The sequence below is a fragment of the Thamnophis sirtalis genome, unplaced genomic scaffold (assembly GCF_051295495.1).
Source record: "Thamnophis sirtalis isolate CommonGarterSnake01/CBP01778 unplaced genomic scaffold, rThaSir2_p1.2 scaffold_3, whole genome shotgun sequence".
NCBI lineage: Eukaryota > Metazoa > Chordata > Lepidosauria > Squamata > Natricidae > Thamnophis > Thamnophis sirtalis.
Genome location: NW_028261383.1, coordinates 71445627 through 71465286, shown reverse-complemented (window position 1 = coordinate 71465286; position 19660 = coordinate 71445627). Strand labels below are relative to the sequence as shown.

Here is a 19660-nt window from a genome sequence, read left to right as displayed (position 1 = left end):
AGCAAAGGGGAAAAAACTCCCTATATGTCACATGATGCCACTGTGATGACATGAGTTTGACACCCCTGTTCTAGACCGTCTGGATAGTTAAACTCTGTTCACTCTTCTCAGTACTTATTAGATGAATAAGATAGACCTAAATGAGAAACAGATACCATTCAGACCTAAAGATACTTCTGTTAGTAGTAACCAATTTTGCAAATGTGAATATGCTTCCCTTGCTTGCCTTATTTATCTTCAGGAGAATTAAGAAGAGGGAAAGTGCCTGAGGTGTTTTCATAACCCACTTTCTTGGCCTGCTCTTAAGCATTGTTTATCTGATTGTTGCTTTGGTAGTGGTTCTTTCCTCTGTCCATCAAGGCCGCCCACTTTAGTCATCACAGCACTGGAAATCATCTACATGGAATTTAAGATGCAAAATACTGCTACAGTTTGCTAATTAGGTTTGGCATATTGGAAGATGCAGATGCTCTCCTGGGAGCTGAACTTTGGCAACATCTGAAAGAATGAATGTTGTGAGCCCTCTGCAGTGCTGCTTCATTTGCCTTAACTTACTCTGTAGCTTTAAGGCCTGTTTCCTGTTTAAGGTCAATATCAGCTCTGATATTGATATTAATAAGCCCACCAGGGGAGTTGGTGGTCTTGAGGTATCCCAACTGCTTCTTGCTCTTCAAACATTTTCATCTTAATGGGTTTTTTTTAAAAAAAAATGCTTTACATTGGCTTTTGTTTTTTTATTCTGAGCTGTAATGAGTATTATTTTCTTTTGCATTTTCTTTTGCTGATTAGTTTTACCTTTTCAGTTAATCTTTTTTTTAAATTATTACTAGTAGTTTAAGTTGATTTTTAGCCTCTGAGTTCTCTAAGTGAACAAATGCAGGAATATTTTAGTGTAAAGGAAACTGAGTTAATTGTCTCTTGTCTTTTTTCAGACTGAAGCCCTCCAGAATTCATATGATCAACTTTGCCAGAAAGAAGGTCTTACAGCCCTGCCTTATTTTTTAATTAAATGCCATGAAGATTCAGTCCACGTATCCTTACTTAGGAACTGGGATGACTTTTTTTCTGATCAACAGGAGAAGGTAAAAAAAAAAACACAGATGAGCAAAATACAGAGCACTGAAATTAACATTCCCATAATTTCTAGAGCATTCCATTCTTAATGAGGGGATAGAGGAAAGAGAGTAAAATTGGGTGGATATTTGAAAAAGGAGTCTGTAAGAAGTTATGATTTTGAAAATAAAAGATTTCGCTGAATTCTGAATTTATTGTTCTTGGGTTTTAGGTTTTAGCTAAGTCAAATGTGGATACCTTGGATTTATTGGGTTTTAGCTTTCTAATCACAAATATACTGCTTAAAGATTGATTGGAAGGGTTTTAGGCAATGCAGAAAAGGATGAATAGGTTATATGACCATATCACTTAGAATTTCCTCAGGCCAATTTCACAAATGGAAATTAATTAGGTAAATTTGTGCCATTCTCTGGATTTTTGCTAGGGTTAATTTGCTTGCTTGGAAATGTACGATGTGGTTACTGGGTAATATGTGAAGAAATTGTTCTATTCACTTAATTTGGGTCTTTTGTAGATTAATACTCTAGTCTGGTTTATCTATACATACATACAATTAGCAACTTTTGGACTATCAGTGTTAACAAATAATAGTCTTATGTTTTCTTTTCCTTCGCAGGTGACATTTGGTGTTTATGACCCCTGTAATTTCATCCAATATCCAGGATGGCCACTGAGAAATATGTTGATCCTTGCAGCGCACAGATGGTATTTATTATTAGGTGAAGCCTTGAACATGGTTTTTCCATGGTTGCAATCCTAAACATGCACTGTGAAGTTAATCGCAGTAAATTTGGTAGAGCTTATTTTTCAGTATAGGATTAGACAGCATCTATTACAGTATAAATATTATAGCTTACCCCAATACTAAAGGACTCTGGGGTGGGAAACAGCAAAGTCCAGAAATATGCATTAAAATAATATAAATAACAATTTCAAATATATTTAAAAAAAACTGGTGTATAAGAAGTGGTATTTGTGTAAGCTAAGTATTAAATGTCCTTCGGGGGGGGGGGAACCTTTGATTTGTTTTTTGAAAGTATCTTACAGTAGCAACTATCCAAACCTCTGGGGCCAATGTGTTTTTTGTAACCAAAAGCTAATACTGAGCTACACAATCCTCTCTACACAATCCCTAGTTCATGTTCTGGTTTGCCTTAATGACTCATCTAAAGCAGATCAAAGCCTCGGCAGAATTTAAATAAGGACCTTAGTTACCATCAGAAACTGGCTTATGCTAGGCACTTACCATTTAAGGAAGAAATTTTCTCAGATTCCATGTTCGCATGGTCAATTCCTAGGTATCTGCTGTTCCAAAAATTCTTGCTGTGTAATATCCCGCACAACATGTTGGTTAAATGAATAGATTGTAAGGTAACAATCTAATTTCACTCAACAATTAATTTTTGTTTTTGCTTTCCTGAAACACTTTTGGTGATTATGATAGACCCCTTCAAACTGAACACAAATATAATGTTAGAATAACTGTATCACATAGGAATCTTAAGAAATATGATACTATATTTTATTGACTGTAATGCATTTAATCACATGTGATTAAAAGTGCATTCAGTTTTGGTCGCCACAATGTAAAAAAGATGTGGAGACTTTAGAAAGAGTGCAGAGAAGAGCAACAAAGATGATTAGGGGACTGGAGGCTAAAACATGTGAAGAACGGTTGCAGGAACTGGGTATGTCTAGTTTAATGAAAAAAAGGACAACGGGAGACATAATATCAGTGTTCCAATATTTCAGGGGTTGCCACAAAGTAGAGGGAGTCAAACTATTCTCCAAGGCACCTGAGGGTAGAACAAGAAGCAATGGGTGGAAACTAATCAAGGAGAGAAGCAACTTAGAACTGAGGAGAAATTTCCTGACAGTTAGAACAATTAATCAGTGGAACAACTTGCCTCCAGAAGTTGTGAATGCTCCAACACTGGAAGTTTTTAAGAAGATGTTGGATAACCATTTGTCTGAAATAGTGTAGGGTTTCCTGTCTAGGCAGGGGGTTGGACTGGAAGACCTCCAAAGTCCCTAGATGTTTCCAATACCCTGAATGAGTTCCAGGATTGATGGATTCTAGTTGCCCTGATAACTGTTTTTCCATTATGGTTATGTCCTGGTGAAACTTTTCACCATGTTCATTACTGACCAGAACTAGATTTTTTGGGAAAGAAGTCCCAAGTGTGAATTTGGAATATAAATCTGTGACATGTTGCACTTCATGGTCTCGTATGCTGAAACAAGTTGTCAACCAATTGAATGCAGTTTGGTACTCTGTAGTTGCCAAGAAAAAAATCTCAATGATATCCTTAAATGTTTTCCAGACCATTTTCTCTGGCCCCACTAACATATCTTTGAACCGCTTATTACTGATGACATATCTGATCTGTGGACCAACAGAAATGCCTTCCTTAATCATGGCATCAGGGATTCTTGGAAACATGTGGTTGAATGACAAAACCTTCACTTTCCTTGGTCACTGCTTTCAACACCCCCCCCCCCCAAAAGTTAGTCTGAGGTTTATGTGAAATGGAGGCAAAAATATCTTTGTTGGGTCAACAAGTGGCTCAAGTGCTGTGCTTTTTTACCCTGGAACCAAATTCTTCAGAGTGGTCATTTATTTTTAATATAACCTGACTCTCCTGCATGGCTATCCCATTCCGTGACCTGTCAAATGCGCGCATGACAAAAGCATGCTGACAAAACCGCAGTGACAAAACCGTGATGTCATCAACACGCCGACAACAGCGCACAGACAGCAGCGCGCAAACAGAAGCACGATTTAAGTTAAGGTAAGGGTTAGGTTTAGGGTTAGGTTTAGAGTTAGGGTTAGGGTTAGGTTTAGAGCGTGCTTCTGTTGGTGCGCTGTTGTTGGCGTGCTTCAGCGCTCATTCATCGGCGTGGTTTAGAATTCACGGTTTAGAACTCGCGGTTTAGTCGGGCGCGTTTTTGTCGGTCGCCCTTTTGTCGGTGAACCATCCCATTCGTATATCTCCACAGATATTTCAGATGTATTTAGTGTATTGGATCTGCTTCATCAACAGTTCCATGTTTTCATATGTTTCTTTTGTGAGTGCAGCATAACCAACAAGCTGAAGGGTACATATTGTCATTATGTAAAAATAGGAAATCTCTATAAAACGGTATGTGATATGTTAAAATTACAGTTATTTTTATGATTAACAGCCAAACGTCTATAAAATACACTCAAAAGTTTTCAGGAAACAAAATCATTGTTGTCTAGTACAGGTAGTCTTCAACTTATGACCAAAATTGATCCCGAAATCTATGTTACTAAGACAGGAATTTGTTAAGTGAGTTCTGCCCCATTTTATGACCTTTTTTGCCACATTTGTTAAGTTAATCACTACAGTTGTTAGGTTGTTATCATGGTTCTAAACCCATTCTGGCTTCCTCATTGACTTTGCTTGTTGGAAGGTCACAAAAGGAGATCACATGACCCTGGGACAGCGCAACCATCATAAATATGAATCAGTTGCCAAGCGCCTGAATTTTGATCACGTTTCTGTAGCAGTGGTGGGTTTCAATTGATTTTACTACCAGTTCACTCGTGTTTCTGTGCATTTGCAGAAGCATCCATGCAGGTGGATGGAGCCTCCCGCTGACGTCACTAGCAGTTCGCCCGATACAGGGTGAACCAGCAGAAACCCACCTCTGGTCTGTAGGGAGGTTGCAATGGGCATAAGTATGAAAAACGATCAGAAGTCACTCTTTTCAGTGTTATTGTAACTTCGAACATTCACTAAACGAACTGTTGTAAGTCAACGGCTACCTGCATTTGTCTTCCTCAGATAAACTGAATAAATTTTGAGCTAGCAAATGAGTTTGAAATTGCTGAGTTGTTTGACTATTGAAACATACTAGTTTTTTTTTAAGTTGTTCTGATATCATGTTAAGAGATTGCCTGTAATTTTCCTGGGGTACTGGAGCCGCTACTTTTACAGAATTTTCGCTCCTGACAGGGGAGGCATCCTTCAGTCTGTTGAAGTGCTCTGCTTCCGAGACCGGACCATGCAGGGAGCCAGAGACATTTCCCACAGCATTCTTTTTGAAGTAAAGCTTCCACAGCTGACAAGCAGTTCAGGTAACCCTTCTGAAAGATAAATGTTTTATGATGGATTTTGTTGCTGCTTGTGGAGTGTGATAGGCGGGGTTATTTGGTAATTCCTGAAGAGAGAAGAAATAAAAGTGCTTCTATTTCTGTAAATAGAGGCCTGCTTCAGCCTTAGTTAGTAAAATATCTTTAGAAAGATGTTTTACTAACTAAGAAAGATCCATTTCATCTTATGCCAATTTTGAGTTTTCTCTGTTCCTGCCAGTTGTCTATGCTTCTATTGTCATCATAGGCTCCAGAATTGGAGCTCTTAATCATGAGTCTTAATCAGTAATTCAACGATTGACGTGTTTAATTACTAAAACATTTCTAGTTTCAAATTCATAATTCTGTTTCATTTAATAGTTACGTCTTTTGTTATGCTACGTTGTCCAAAAAAGGCAATGTTCTGCTTATTCACTTCCATCTGAACTCATCATTTAGCTCTGTATGCTTCAAGAATACAATTAAGTAGTACTTATGTTGTCAATATATAATCTATTTTATGACCAAGATAATTATTACATTATGCTAACTATTACATTTAACATTCAAAAGATCCTAGATCTAAATTAGTCTGTCCTTTGACGTGCATTTGCCCATCCTGTCTGTTTATCATATAAAATCTTTGAGAATAACTTCAAAGATGTGGCTGATGGTGACATACAGGATTACTTCTTCCAAAATGGCTGCATTTGAGTAGGCTTTCCATCTTGTGTACTTTTTTCTTCTTATGGTGTTTTCCTAATTCAGGGGTGTAAAACTCAAGGTGTGCGGGCTGAATCTGGCCTGTGGGCCTGCCTTGGAAATAATGAAGGAGTGGTCTGCGTGCCTCTGCCAGTGAAAACGGAGCTCAGGGGGGGGCTCCGTTTTCACTGGCAGAGGGCTGCAGGAGGCTGTCATGGCTAGAAACAGAACCTCAATGAATGACTTCACGCTGGCCACACTTATGCTGGCCATGCCCCCCCTACCCCCCTCGAGGTCAAAAACAACCCTGATGTGGCCCTCAATGAAATGTCTCAGTATTGGGTACGTTTTTGCCTCATTTAAAAGAGATGTCCGTTATAGACCTGTGTGTGTGTGCGCGCACGCATGCACCCACGTGCATGCGTTCAAGACAGTCTTGATTTCTTGTGACTGCCTGGTCAAACCTCAGCAGTTTTCTTGTCGAATCACAGCCCAGTCCACTGAACGTTATCCAATTGAACAAACTTCCAGCAGCTTCTTTGGATTGGATGGATTGATGCAGCTTTGATGACAATTTCAGTAATAACTCCAATAACTCATGTTTGTATTATCAACAACTTGTAGTTATATAGGATCAGGTTGTTTTTTCCTCCTCTCTTAGAAAACATGCTTTTAAACACAATTCCTCTCTCGTTCAACAGATTGTCCCAAAGCTGTTGGATGGGAAAAAAATCAAAAGGGGTGTATGGGCCCAAGGATGGTGAATTTAAGTGAATGCATGGACCCCAAAAGGTATATATCATTATAAATCTTGATAAAATTAGTTTTCACTCTAAAAGATATGATGCACTATTGGAAGTATGGATACATCATATTGTTAAATAGAAAATTAATTCACAATTTCCTTTTGTCTTGGAGCATTTTCCCCAGTCATCTGTTTAGAGTGTTACATACGAATGTATCTTGTCTTTTTATGTACACTGAGAGCATATGCACCAAAGACAAATTCCTTGTGTGTCCAATCACACTTGGCCAATAAAGAATTCTATGCTATTTATGTCTTGTTGAGAAATAAAGTCAGGTGAAATGTGAATAAAAATTCAAATGTCATATTAGATACTTGGGGTCTTATTTAAAAACAGTTTTTTTTTTAAATGTGCTCATTCTCTTGTTTCTATTAGGACAGTGTTGTAGAAAAAGACCCGACATTGAGGGAAAATGTTATAAATAATATAATGTGACAGTGCATATACTTTCATGTATACATCTGCTTAGAAAAACTAGCTATGAATTTTACAGCTAATCTCATTGTAGAGCACTGGTGTAATATTAATATTTTGGCATGAACCTTTAAAAATGCAGACGCATTAGTAACTATGGATTCCTTAATTGATAATATTCCTTTGAGTAGGTCTTTGGATTAATACATAGCCCTTATACTATGATTTTTCACTTTTAAGAGGAAGTATTTGCCTGGGGTCCTGAATACCAATATGAATAATTATTATTTAGCTGGGAGTGTTAAAGTAAATTATGCATTCAGTTTTTTCTATTTGGAGATAAAACTTCATTTAATATAACATTTTTTTAAAAATTTCATATTCAGGCTAGCAGAGTCATCTGTGGATCTTAACCTTAAATTGATGTGCTGGCGGTTAGTACCTACTCTTGATCTGGATAAAGTTGTATCTGCAAAATGTCTTCTTCTTGGAGCTGGTACATTGGGTTGCACTGTAGCCAGAACTCTGATGGCAAGTACTAAAGATAATCTGCTGTTCTTAATATTTCTCAGTTTGGAAGGAACTCTTAATGTTTTTAATATTTCCCTAATTTGAAGGAAAAAACTGTGTCTGTAAGCTGATGTTTCTCTAGTGTACTAAATTGTATGACTTAGTGCTTAAATAAAGCATCAGAATGAGAGAAATATAACACACTAGAACAGTTGTATAAATGTATTTTTGTTACTGTCATTTTGCTACTTTATTTTATATCATAATATTATAATTTTTACAGTTGCAATATCATTCTACTTGTAAATTTTAGTGACACAGAGTTAGCTATTAATTATTTTTTTATATTTATTTTGTAGTTTTCTATAAAACTATGGTGCACCATTCTCATTTTTTTTCATTTTAAATCTTAGAGTCTTAATGATGTTGGTATCATGATTTTAGTATGATACTGTATAGCATAATATAGGTAGCCCTCCACTTACGACCACAATTGAGCCCAAAATTTCCACGCTAAGCAAGACAGTTGTTAAGTGAGTTTTGCTCCATTTTGCAACCTTTCTTGCCACATTTAAGTGAATCGCTACAGTTGTTAAATTGTTAACATGGTTATTTAGTGATTCTGGCTTCTCCATTGACTCTGCTTGTCAGAAGTTTGCAAAAAGTGATTATATGACTCCAGGACACTACAACTTGACAACCAGTTGCCAAGTGTCTGAATTTTAGATCAACTGATTATGGGCATGCTGCCATGGTCGGAAATGTGAAAAATGGTCATAAGTCACTTTTTTCAGTGCCATTGTAACTTCAGATGGTTACTAATCAAATGATTGAAAATTGAGGACTACCTGTAATTTTAATGATATTGGCAGCATGATTTTAAAATGTAAGTAACCTACATTTTTCATATACTATATAGGTTGTGCTTCTATCACAATGGATGGCTATGATTTTATCATTGGATGTCTATGGAGATTCTCAGTCATCCAGGTCATGGTTGTCCCAAAAGTGCTTTCTCAAGAGGCAACTGGACTTTCTGGTTTTTCTTTGAAGACGTTTGACTTATCATCCAAGATACTTCTTGGAGCAAAACGTCTTCAATGAAAAAACAGAAAGTCCAGTTACCTCTTGAAAAAGCAGCTCGGAGTCAACATGACCTGGATGACTGAGAATCTCCATAGTTTATCATTGAATGTTATGGTGTTGTTTTGGTTGATGACCAGAATAAAAATAAAAGACACACTTAATTCTGTATTGTTTTGTTTGCAGTAGATTTTTAGAATATTGATTTTGACAATATGAAAGTAAATTCCTTTCAGAGTCGCCAACAATTGAAAGAAGTGCCCTGAAACCCATCTGGTCTCCTTTTATCTGTTTTTTGGTTCATTCAGTCATTGTCAAAGCAATATAACTGCAGTTTTACCTTGTCTGATGTTATAGTAGGATTGATTTGTGGAGCTGGCACAACGTGCAATAAGTTCTCATGGTGCAATTCTACTGGGTCTATGTTAGCAGGATTCACCGGGTTAGGAATTTTTTGTTTGTTTTTCGCTGTGAATTGTATTGTGTTGGAGGGGTGCACGAAGGGAGACTCAGCCAATCTGATTGTACACACGTTGTACTCTGACAATAAAGGTTTGAAATTGTTTGAAATTGAAATAACTGCAGTTTTACTTTGTCTGCTGTCATGCCATTAAAAGCAATATTACATGAGAAGTCCTCAATCACGAGGCTACAAACAATGCTGATATCAATAGGCCAGGTAGATGAAGAAAGGAATTATGATTAATTTGGCCAATTGTGTTTCAGATACTCCTTAGCAGTATGTAAATGATACAATAAGGAAGGCAGCATGACAACATATTCTCCTTCGCAGCTGATATCCCGCTCTCTTACTCTGATTCTCAGTCCTGGGAATAGCCAGTGTTGAGTAAGCTACAATTTTTTCAGTATTTAAGTAATTAGTTATGTTGGGTACCTTTTTCTTCAGGGATGGGGAGTCAGGAAGATTACATTTGTGGACAATGCAAATATCTCTTATTCAAACCCTGTGCGTCAACCACTCTATGAATTTGAAGATTGCCTTGAGGGTGGAAAGTCCAAAGCAGTTGCAGCAGCAGAGAGACTTCAAAAAATATTCCCTGGAGTGGTGAGTAAATGAATATGATTTAATGATCAAAACTCATATGTGCTTGAACCAAAGCCAAAGATTACTCTTATGTTTGTTCTTCAAAAAAGAACTAAACCACAAGAAATAATTGCTGTGATTTAATGACTGACAGATTTTTACAGTAAAGAGAAACTGCATTTAAAGTTGCATTTTGCAAACCCAAAACAAAAAGGAGGTGTAGAAGCAGATTTATTTTGGAACTGGTGATAAATCAGCCGTTTACCTTTTTGCTCAAGGATGAGACAAAGTGCACATGAAAGAATAATGACGACGATAATAACAAAAAGAAGAACAATGATGTTCTCTATTTAATGTCTGAGACCAAGTAAGAATTAACACAGACCAGTAAAATAAAATGATACAGATACAGGCATCTGATAAAAATAAAATGAAATAAAACAAAAATGAAAAAATAATATAGTAGGAAATGGCAATAATTGTGCAGAACTAAGCTGCAATCTTGTAAGGATTGCTTGTAAAAATCAGTTGAACATCAACATTTTTGCTAGCAAACAAAGACTTTTGGGAAATTGGTTATTCCATAATGGAGGAGGAAAATGAAGATGGCAAAAGGATGACTTTATATACCATCCTTTCCATTTTCTTTGTATTCACTTCTTGATAATGTTACTTTTCTTAATATAATCAGTTTATCAGAGTAATATAAGGTAAATTAGTACCTTCTTTTTCCACTTATGACAGCTATACGTAGGTTAAGAATGATTTGGTTTGAATGCTTCACAAGGTAGATGCTGCTCAGTTCATTAGTACAGTTCATGCATACATCTTGCAATTAAAATGCGTAGAGTACAATGTTGCTAATTTTGAAGAAAGTGGATGCATGCTGTACATCAAAATTATCTAACCTTGACAACTTTTAAGATCTGTGGACTTTTGAGTCCTAGAATTCCCCAGCCAACCATACTGGAGTTAAAATCCGCAGGTCTTAAAGTTGCCAAGGTTGGACATCCCTGCTGTACAAGGAGCATGAATGGGAGGGATTTCCTGCAAGGAGAAGTCCTTATCTCTTCCGTGCAGGAGGAGGTTTTAGCAAAGAGTTAAGCTGAGAGGCAGGAGCTACAATAGGAAGGTGAACTTGGGAAATCATGCAGCAAAGGAAGCTATAAAATAGAAGCCTGAATCTTTGAATGCTTTGGTGACATAGATTGAAAGGGCCGTGCAGAGTTTGGTTTTCAGAATTCCTTTTCAATGAGCATCTTCCACAAATGCCAGTTGAGTGTAAACATCTTGGCTTAATGAAAACATGACATCATTTCATGCTACTGTTAGATTGTTGTATTGACTGAATTTGGAAACTTTTTTCTTCTGCCATCTGTTGGCCAGGAAGCTCCAGGGCTTGCTTTCTGAGCTGTGTATTTTATGTGTTCTTCAACAATTCTGGGCTGTGTTTCAGGTTGTGTCATCTTTCTCTTTAATATACTGTCTGCTTTAGCATCAGAACATTAAAATGTTTTCATTTCTGAAATAATATGCCATGTTACATTTGCACATGCATTTCATATCAAGTAAATAATTAGAAATGCCTGGTTATATATGCCTTTTTAAAATATTATTTTTCAGGAAATCACATTTTCACCATATTTTTGCCGCTATTCTACTTTGGCTATAAAAATAAGTGGGAAAGCTATGTATTTTCTACAGCTATAGTTTTCCTTTGAGGTTCTCTTAAGTTGAATCCAGAAAAAAGTGATACTATTAATTCAAGCTTTTGGGGTTGGTAGTACCCACTTCTGCATTGCTATATGAAATCATTCTTCCTTGTTTTCTTTTTGGGCTTGATTGGCAATTATTAAGTAGACATTAAATAGAAATATCTCTTCTTTGCTTCAATACTTTATTAGCGTTACTTGCAGGAAGTGGGAAATTCTCCATATATGTTCATGAGGAAGGCAGATGAATCTGAAATCATTTTAGGTTCTGTAGTACAGGTGAAACTCGAAAAATTAGAATATTGTGCAAAAGTTCATTTACTTCAGTAATGCAACTTAAAAGGTGAAACTAATATATGAGATAAGACTCATTATATGCAAAGCAAGATAGTTCAAGTCGTGATTTGTCATAATTGTGATGATTATGGCGTACAGCTCATAAAAACCCCAAATCCACCATCTCAGAAAATTAGAATATTACATGCAATCAATAAAACAAGGATTGTACATAGAACAATATCGGATAAGCATGCATATGTACTCAGTACTTGGTTTGGGGCCCTTTTGCAGCAACTGCTGCCTCAATGTGGCGTGGCATGGAAGCTATCAGCCTGTGGCACTGCTGAGGTGTTATGGAAGACCAGGATGCTTCAATTGCGGCCTTCAGCTCTTCTGCATTGTTTGGTCCAATGTCTCTCATCTTTAGATTTTCTATGGGGTTCAGGTTAGGTGAGTTTGCTGGCCAATCAAGCACAGAAATCCCACGGTCAGTGAACCAGGTTTTGGTGCTTTTGGCAATGTAGGCAGCTGAAAAATGAAGTCAGCATCCCCATAAAGCTCGTCTTCGGAAGAAAGCATGAAGTGCTCCAAAATCTCCTGGTAGACGGCTGCATTGACCCTAGTCTTAATGAAGCACAGTGGCCCAAAGTCTTGTTGCTCAGTGGTCCAAAGTCCTCTTTTCTGATGAGAGCAACTTTTGCATCTCATTTGGAAACCAAGGACCCAGAGTATGGAGGAAGAATGGAGAGGCCAATCAAGCACAGTAATCCCACAGTCATTGAACCAGGTTTTGGTGCTTTTGGCAAAAGTTGCTCTCATCAGAAAAGAGGACTTTGGACCACTCAGCAACAAGACTTTGGACCATTGTGCTTCATTAAGACCAGGGTCAACGCAGCCATCTACCAGGAGATTTTGGAGCACTTCATGCTTTCTTCTGCAGACGAGCTTTATGGGGATGCTGACTTCATTTTCCAGCTGCCCACACTGCCAAAAGCACCAAAACCTGGTTCAATGACTGTGGGATTATTGTGCTTGATTGGCAAACTCATCTGACCTGAACCCCATAGAGAATCTATGGGGCATTGCCAAGAGAAAGATGAGAAACATGAGACCGAACAATGCAGAAGAGCTGAAGGCCGCTATTGAAGCATCCTGGTCTTCCATAACACCTCAGCAGTGCCACAGGCTGATAGCTTCCATGCCACGCCGCATTGAGGCAGTAATTGCTGCAAAAGGGGCCGAAACCAAGTACTGAGTACATATGCATGCTTATACTTTTCAGAGGTCCAATATTGTTCTATGTACAATCCTTGTTTTATTGATTGCATGTAATATTCTAATTTTCTGAGATGGTGGATTTGGGGTTTTCATGAGCTGTACGCCATAATCATCACAATTGTAACAAATCACGGCTTGAACTATCTTTCTTTGCATGTAATGAGTCTTATCTCATATATTAGTTTCACCTTTTAAGTTGCATTACTGAAATAAATGAATTTTTGCACGATATTCTAATATTTTGAGTTTCACCTGTAGGTATATGCTGGATGATGAACTACCTTGCAGACCATTCTTGCAGAGCCAAGGTGGCGCAGTGGTTAAAATGCAGCACTGCAGGCTACTGCTAGATCAGCAGGTCAGCGGTTCAAATCTCACCGGCTCAGGGTTGACTCAGCCTTCCATCCTTCCGAGGTGGGTAAAATGAGGACCCAGATTGTTGGGGGCAATATGCTGACTCTCTGTAAACCGCTTAGAGAGGCCTGAAAGGCCTATGAAGCGGTATATAAGTCTACTGCTATTGCTATTGCTATATTCAAAATGACTGCAGAGGAGAAGGGAGGGAGGGAGGGATACCTGTGGTACTAGCCTGCTTACTGTCTGCACAATCCAACATTAACACACCTTTCCTGTAGCTATAATTCCTATTCTACAAGGGGAAAATGTGATGCCCTTATAATTTGTCTATATTATAGGACAGCATTATCTGGGCAGATTAATAATAGGCTGGGAGAACTGAAGCCTTTAAAGTGAATGGAAATGTTTACATTGTGAGAGGTTTGTTTGTTTTGGCAAGGCACAGTCAGTTGTGCATTATCTCTCCATAAGGCAGGTGTGCAGCTCAAGGAACAGATACAATTCATTTTTCCATTAGTATAAGACCTCAAGTATTGTTTATGTTTCTTTTTCCAAAAAGTGACCTCTATTTCCATTTATACAGTCTGTTTAACCAATGCCTTAGTCTGCTACAACTGGAGTGTTTTCTGTAACAGCTGCTTAAGATTGAAGTGAGCATGACTCTGACTCAACAATGATTCTAAATGTGGCTGGAGATAACACTTATTTTCTCAATCATATGCAATAATTATTCTGCCTTAAAACAAAACAAAAAAAAGAATGGGATGGAAAGAGTTTTGAGGGTGCTGCATATTTTTGTCTTGGCCTTCAAAATCCTTTTGCTTGCCTTGTGATGAGTCTGTGTATCCTTCTCCTTTGTTGTGTTTCTTTTAGAAGGCTGAAGGTTTTAACATGAGCATCCCAATGCCAGGTCACCCTGTGAATTTTTCTGAAACAACCTTGCAGCAAGCGCAAAAGGATGTGGCTCAGCTGGAAAAGCTGATTGATGGTCATGATGTCATCTTTTTGCTAATGGACACCAGGGAAAGTCGATGGCTTCCTGCTGTCGTCTCAGCCAGCAAGAGAAAGGTATCACATGTACATTTCCCACAGGCAGTACTAAAATGGGAGGGGGTGGGTTGACAATGATTTTTTGAAAACATTTTCACTAAGTGTACTGAACAGTGTTTTTCAATCTTGGCAACTTGAAATTGTAGGGGAGGGGTGTAAAACTGGTGACCCATGGGAAGTATGCATCACGACCACCCCAGCTCTGTGAAGGGGAAAACAAAGTAGAAAAACATCACATGACACTGCGAGCTTGACATCTGTGATGTAGGGATTCCACTAACAAACTTCTTCAGTCAGCATACTGATCAGGGAATTCTGGGGGGTTGAAGTCCACACATCTTCTAAGTGGTTAAGGAAGAAAAACAGTTATAGAGTTTATTTTTTTACAGGTGAAACTCGAAAAATTAGAATATCATGCAAAAATTCCTTTATTTCAGTAATACAACTTAAAAGGTGAAACTAATATATGAGATAAGACTCATTACATGCAAAGCAAGATAGTTCAAGCCGTGATTTGTCATAATTGTGATGATTATGGCATACAGCTCATGAAAACCCCAAATCCACCATCACAATTATGACAAATTACGGCTTGAACTATCTTACTTTGCATGTAATGGGTCTTATCTCATATATTAGTTGCACCTTTTAAGCTGCATTACTGAAATAAATGAACTTTTACATGATATTCTAATTTTTCGAGTTTCACCTGTATATTTACTGGCATACAGTGTTCTTCATTGAAGTTTAGACTGAATATTAGGTTGATGAACTTAAGACAAGTAAATGAGGGATGAAGTTGAAAACCTTAATTCCATTTTCCTACTTCCATGTATTTTGAAAGTTTAAAAAGAATGATTGAAAATGCTATTTTTTGATGGCTTTTTCAGAAAGGCTATTAATACTTTTTGGATTTTTTGAAAAAAAATATTGTTTTAATATTTTTTAAATTATTTTATCATTGCCCTAATAAATATTTGTAAAGTATATGAATTCCATTCAGCAATAAATATGGATTCACTTCATAATTTCAACACTGAAATGAATATTCTGCTATTCTAGGTTATTGGCCTCTGCTTTTCAGCAGTTCCTCCTACCTGAACTGTAAAAAGTTACAGAGCCATGGAATTGTAAAGTAAGAAGAGGCCTTGAAATTTTGTAATCCAACCCCCGCTCAGGGCGGGAATCCTGAAACTGCCCAACCTTTGTTTGAAAATCTCTAATAATGGAGAGCTCAGCATTCCAGATATCAGGCAGTTCCATTGCTTAATGTTTCTTGTAGTCAAGAATTTCCTTATTTTGAATTTGGGCCTTTCTTTCTGTAGCTTCCACTACTACTCATTCTAGCAGACCCATAATAAATAAATTCCCATGGAGGAAGTTTATACTCATAATCTAACTAAATCTGATTGATGGTCAGTTTAGTATTTATATTTATCAAGTATTGGCATTTTAACTTGGTTGTGGGTGTTTTTAAGTTGAAGAGGAGGATGAAAATGTTTTAACTACATTATATATACTAAAACAGTACTAATTTTCTTTATCTAATGATACTTGTCATCTCCCCATATTATGCAACCTTTTCAAAACTGCACTAATGGATGAGGGAATCTTCCAAAGTAGATTTGGTGAACACATGGTAAAGAGACTATCTGACTTGAAAGACAAGCTTTACTTATGTAATCTTGGCTGCTCATTTTTATTTTTTAACGTTTTGCTTACTGTATAATTTGAACATCACTTTCTTTGCTTTTCAATATTTGCACAGCTGGTCATCAATGCTGCTTTGGGATTTGACACATTTGTCGTGATGAGACATGGGCTAAAGAAACCAAAGAATCCTGAAATTGGAGATTCTCCATGCAATAATTCTTCTGGCTCAGTCGATCTTTTAGGATCATCACTTTTTTCAAATATCCCTGGCTATAAACTCGGTTGCTACTTCTGCAATGATGTAGTTGCACCAGGAGATGTAAGTAGAGCTTAAGCAAATTGATAGGACTGTTCTTTGATTATTTTTTCTCCTCCTCTGTATTAGTATAATAGTGAGAAAAATCTGATCGTTTTTTCCCACCATAGGAAGACTTCTAGTGATATGGTTCAGAAGTGACTTAAAAAGAGCCACCCCTGCCATCCTCCTTAATGCCACTATAATGACATAAGAAAAGTATTCTAGAAAGCTGCATATTTCTAAAGAAAGAAAGGGATTGAAGCCTTTTAGCAATTCCAACTCTTCTATAGAGTACTGTTGATTCCTAAAATCTTCTCTAGAAAGTGGAGGACCCTTTTCCTAGTTCCATTGTGAAGTGCTATCTTGTCAGAAGAAGGAAGAGGATTCTGTTTTTTTGGCATCAGTGCTTTTTTTTCCTGAAAGACAAAGAGACACAAGGATTTAAGAGTAGGGAATGGGATTATTGGTGCTCTCTGAGCTTGCTTGATTTCTGGTAGATGTTTCATTACCCAAACTAAGTAATATCATCAGTCTGTTTGGGTAATGAAATGTCAGTTTGGGTAATGGGATGTCTGGAAGAAAACAAGCAAGTTCTAAGAGCACCAAGGTCCTCTCATGTCAACTCTTTATTAGTGGGATTATTAGCAGGTAATTGGAAAGAGAACCAAAAATCACTATTCTGTATTTTATTTTTAAGAAAAGATGTAGAGGGAAAAAAAAACCCTAATGTGTTCTCTTCCTTTGCAGTCCACCAAGGATCGGACATTGGATCAACAGTGTACAGTCAGTCGACCAGGATTAGCCATGATAGCAGGAGCACTTGCTGTCGAATTAATGGTATCCATTTTGCAACATCCAGAAGGGTAAGCCATCATTGTGGAAAAGGAAGTCATATTTTAGAATGTTTTATTTTATTGCACCGTTTCTTTTTGGGGAACATTGCCGTTCTGAAGATCAGTCAAATAATATTGATTTGGATTTTATTCCACATTTTACTTAGTCAAAACATGATGAATGCCAAGCTCTTCTGTACAAAAAGTTACCTCTCTTTCTCTCCTCCTCCATTTTGTTAGAGGCTATGCAGTTGCAAGCAGTAGTGATGACAGAATGAATGAACCTCCCACCTCTCTTGGGCTTGTGCCTCATCAGGTTAGTAAATTGGAAAGTCATACAACTGTGAAATTATTCCTGAAATCAGGTGGCTTTATAAACCCCTGCAATGGGCAGCCCTCTAGTAGTAAAAGAGTAGAGAAATGGTTGAAAAACTGTAGACATCGTGATTCATGACTTCAGGTTAGGAGTTCAGAATGACATAAATTGAGAAGGGAAATCAATTTAAATTTAAGAACACCTAGAGATATATTCCAAAGGTTGGTCATTTGGAATAGGTCAGCTTTGTACTAAGGTTACAAATAATGGATAGGCATTTGAAAATACCTGTTTCCCTTTTATTTTGTCTCAGAGACTAGTTTCTAATTTCATTCTAAACCAAAGCTTGATAAGGAGCCCTTTTCCTGTTGCTTTTGGAATATATTTTCAAAAATAAGCCGGTTTCAAAGCTCAGTTAAGGCTAGCTTGCTTACGATATTTAACTGTGCTTTTTCACTGATAGGAAACTTAAAGATCCTGGTTTGTTTTTTCACTAGCAGAAAAATGTAGAGTCAGAGGCACAGCGAGCATTTGAAGTTCCAACAGCCCCCCCTCTCCCATTGTTGCTTGGCAACATAGCCACATTTACAGCTATTTGCCATGTCCCACAATCACATGACCACATTTTTGCTGAAAACCAGCATTTACTTCCAGTTTTCAGCAAAACTGCCACCATAGTGAAATGTTGCTTCGCTTAATGACTGCTGTAAAAATGGACATAAAATCAGGTGAAGTACATGACCAATCCACTTTACAACCATCACAACTTATGGCCACAATGCCCAGACTCCATTGTAGTTGTAACTCAAGGGCTACCTGTGTTTAATAGCTAATTCTTCCTCCTGCATCATCAAGCACATTGCTTATTCACATCCTACTCCTCTTGATGTTTGAAAGCATGATTGGTTTACTTCAGAACTTTGTGGGAATTTTAATTGTTTTTTAACAATTATTTTACTCAACAACGTGAGTTGTTGTTTAATTGTGTTGTTAACATTTTGAAAATGAAGTTTTTGCTTTGTTGCACAAGGAAATGAAGTAAAATTAGTCCTGATGCTCTTTCCCTTGTAAGAAAAATTCTGAGCAGTAAAATTAATGTCATTTTTGTTGCAAAAATCACTTGCAAAATGAAGTTTAATTACATTACAAAAATCTCATCCTGTATAGTCACTCCTCCCCCCCCCCTACACATTTGTGTCAACAACTGGTTTCCTGTTAGCTAAGAAGATGTAATGCTATCCAAGTTCTCTTTGTAGATAACATATCTGTTTAGGATTAATGCCGGGGGTGGGTACAGGATGGGGGAATGGATATTTTTTGGTTCAGAACTTTTTGTTTTTCTTGCTTGTATGAATTAAGAGAAATAGAGATGGTGCACAATAATCTAATTAACTCTCAACTTTATCTCTCTCTCTTCTTCATTCATAACTATATTTTATTCTTATTGTTTAAAAGTCTCCTGTTGTGCCTCAAAATATTACTATTTGAATGCTCAGCAAGTGTCCAATTTAAATACAAATGCATAGCGCCATTTTTTTAAAAAAAAAATACGTCCCTATTCCTTAGCACTTCCTAATGCTTTTATTTTTGCGAGTTGTTTTTGGCGCAGTTATTTTACATTCTTTGATTGTCACAGCATGACCTTCTCTGTCACACAGTGGCTGCCATGCTCTCCCACTAAGGAAAGCAGGAAAAGGACAGCATACCTTACTTAAGCAACCTGAGATTCTAAATAAATTGATGGTATGTTTATTATTAGCAAGTTACAATCCTTGATGTGCTTAGGAGGAAGTAAGCCATGTATAACTTAGTTGGGGTTATTTTTGAGCAAGCATAATATCACTGTTTGATAATTGTGAGAGGGCTTTATCCATATCTAAGTATCAATTTTGCCTTACATAGGATCCTGGGCTAAAATGTGTTTGACTGAGTTGTGTAACTCAGTTTGCTGTATGTTCCAAACCACTGGCTTCAGTTATTCTTGGCACCCAGCATGTATTTAGCCTGGACACAAACCTGGTGTCATATGATCACCATTGGAGATGCTCCCAGCCACCGTCTGACAAGCAACCAATGAGGGAAGCCAGAATCACTGCAATGATTTACTTAATGATCTTGTAAAAAAGAGGGGGGGGTGTCTTAAAATTGGAT

General features: G+C 37.3%; 1 protein-coding gene across 1 annotated transcript in view; it reads left to right on the top strand.

The window, feature by feature from the left end:
* ATG7 (autophagy related 7) overlaps positions 1-19660 on the top strand; it is a 99304-nt gene that overhangs the window by 7883 nt on the left and 71761 nt on the right. Inside the window, exons 6-15 of the mRNA XM_087709116.1 lie at positions 933-1082; positions 1691-1779; positions 5058-5179; positions 6577-6667; positions 7482-7626; positions 9596-9754; positions 14233-14427; positions 16178-16381; positions 17108-17223; positions 17434-17509. Of these exons, the coding sequence (XP_087565242.1) occupies positions 933-1082; positions 1691-1779; positions 5058-5179; positions 6577-6667; positions 7482-7626; positions 9596-9754; positions 14233-14427; positions 16178-16381; positions 17108-17223; positions 17434-17509 (1347 nt within the window). The remainder of the gene's footprint in view (positions 1-932; positions 1083-1690; positions 1780-5057; positions 5180-6576; positions 6668-7481; positions 7627-9595; positions 9755-14232; positions 14428-16177; positions 16382-17107; positions 17224-17433; positions 17510-19660) is intronic.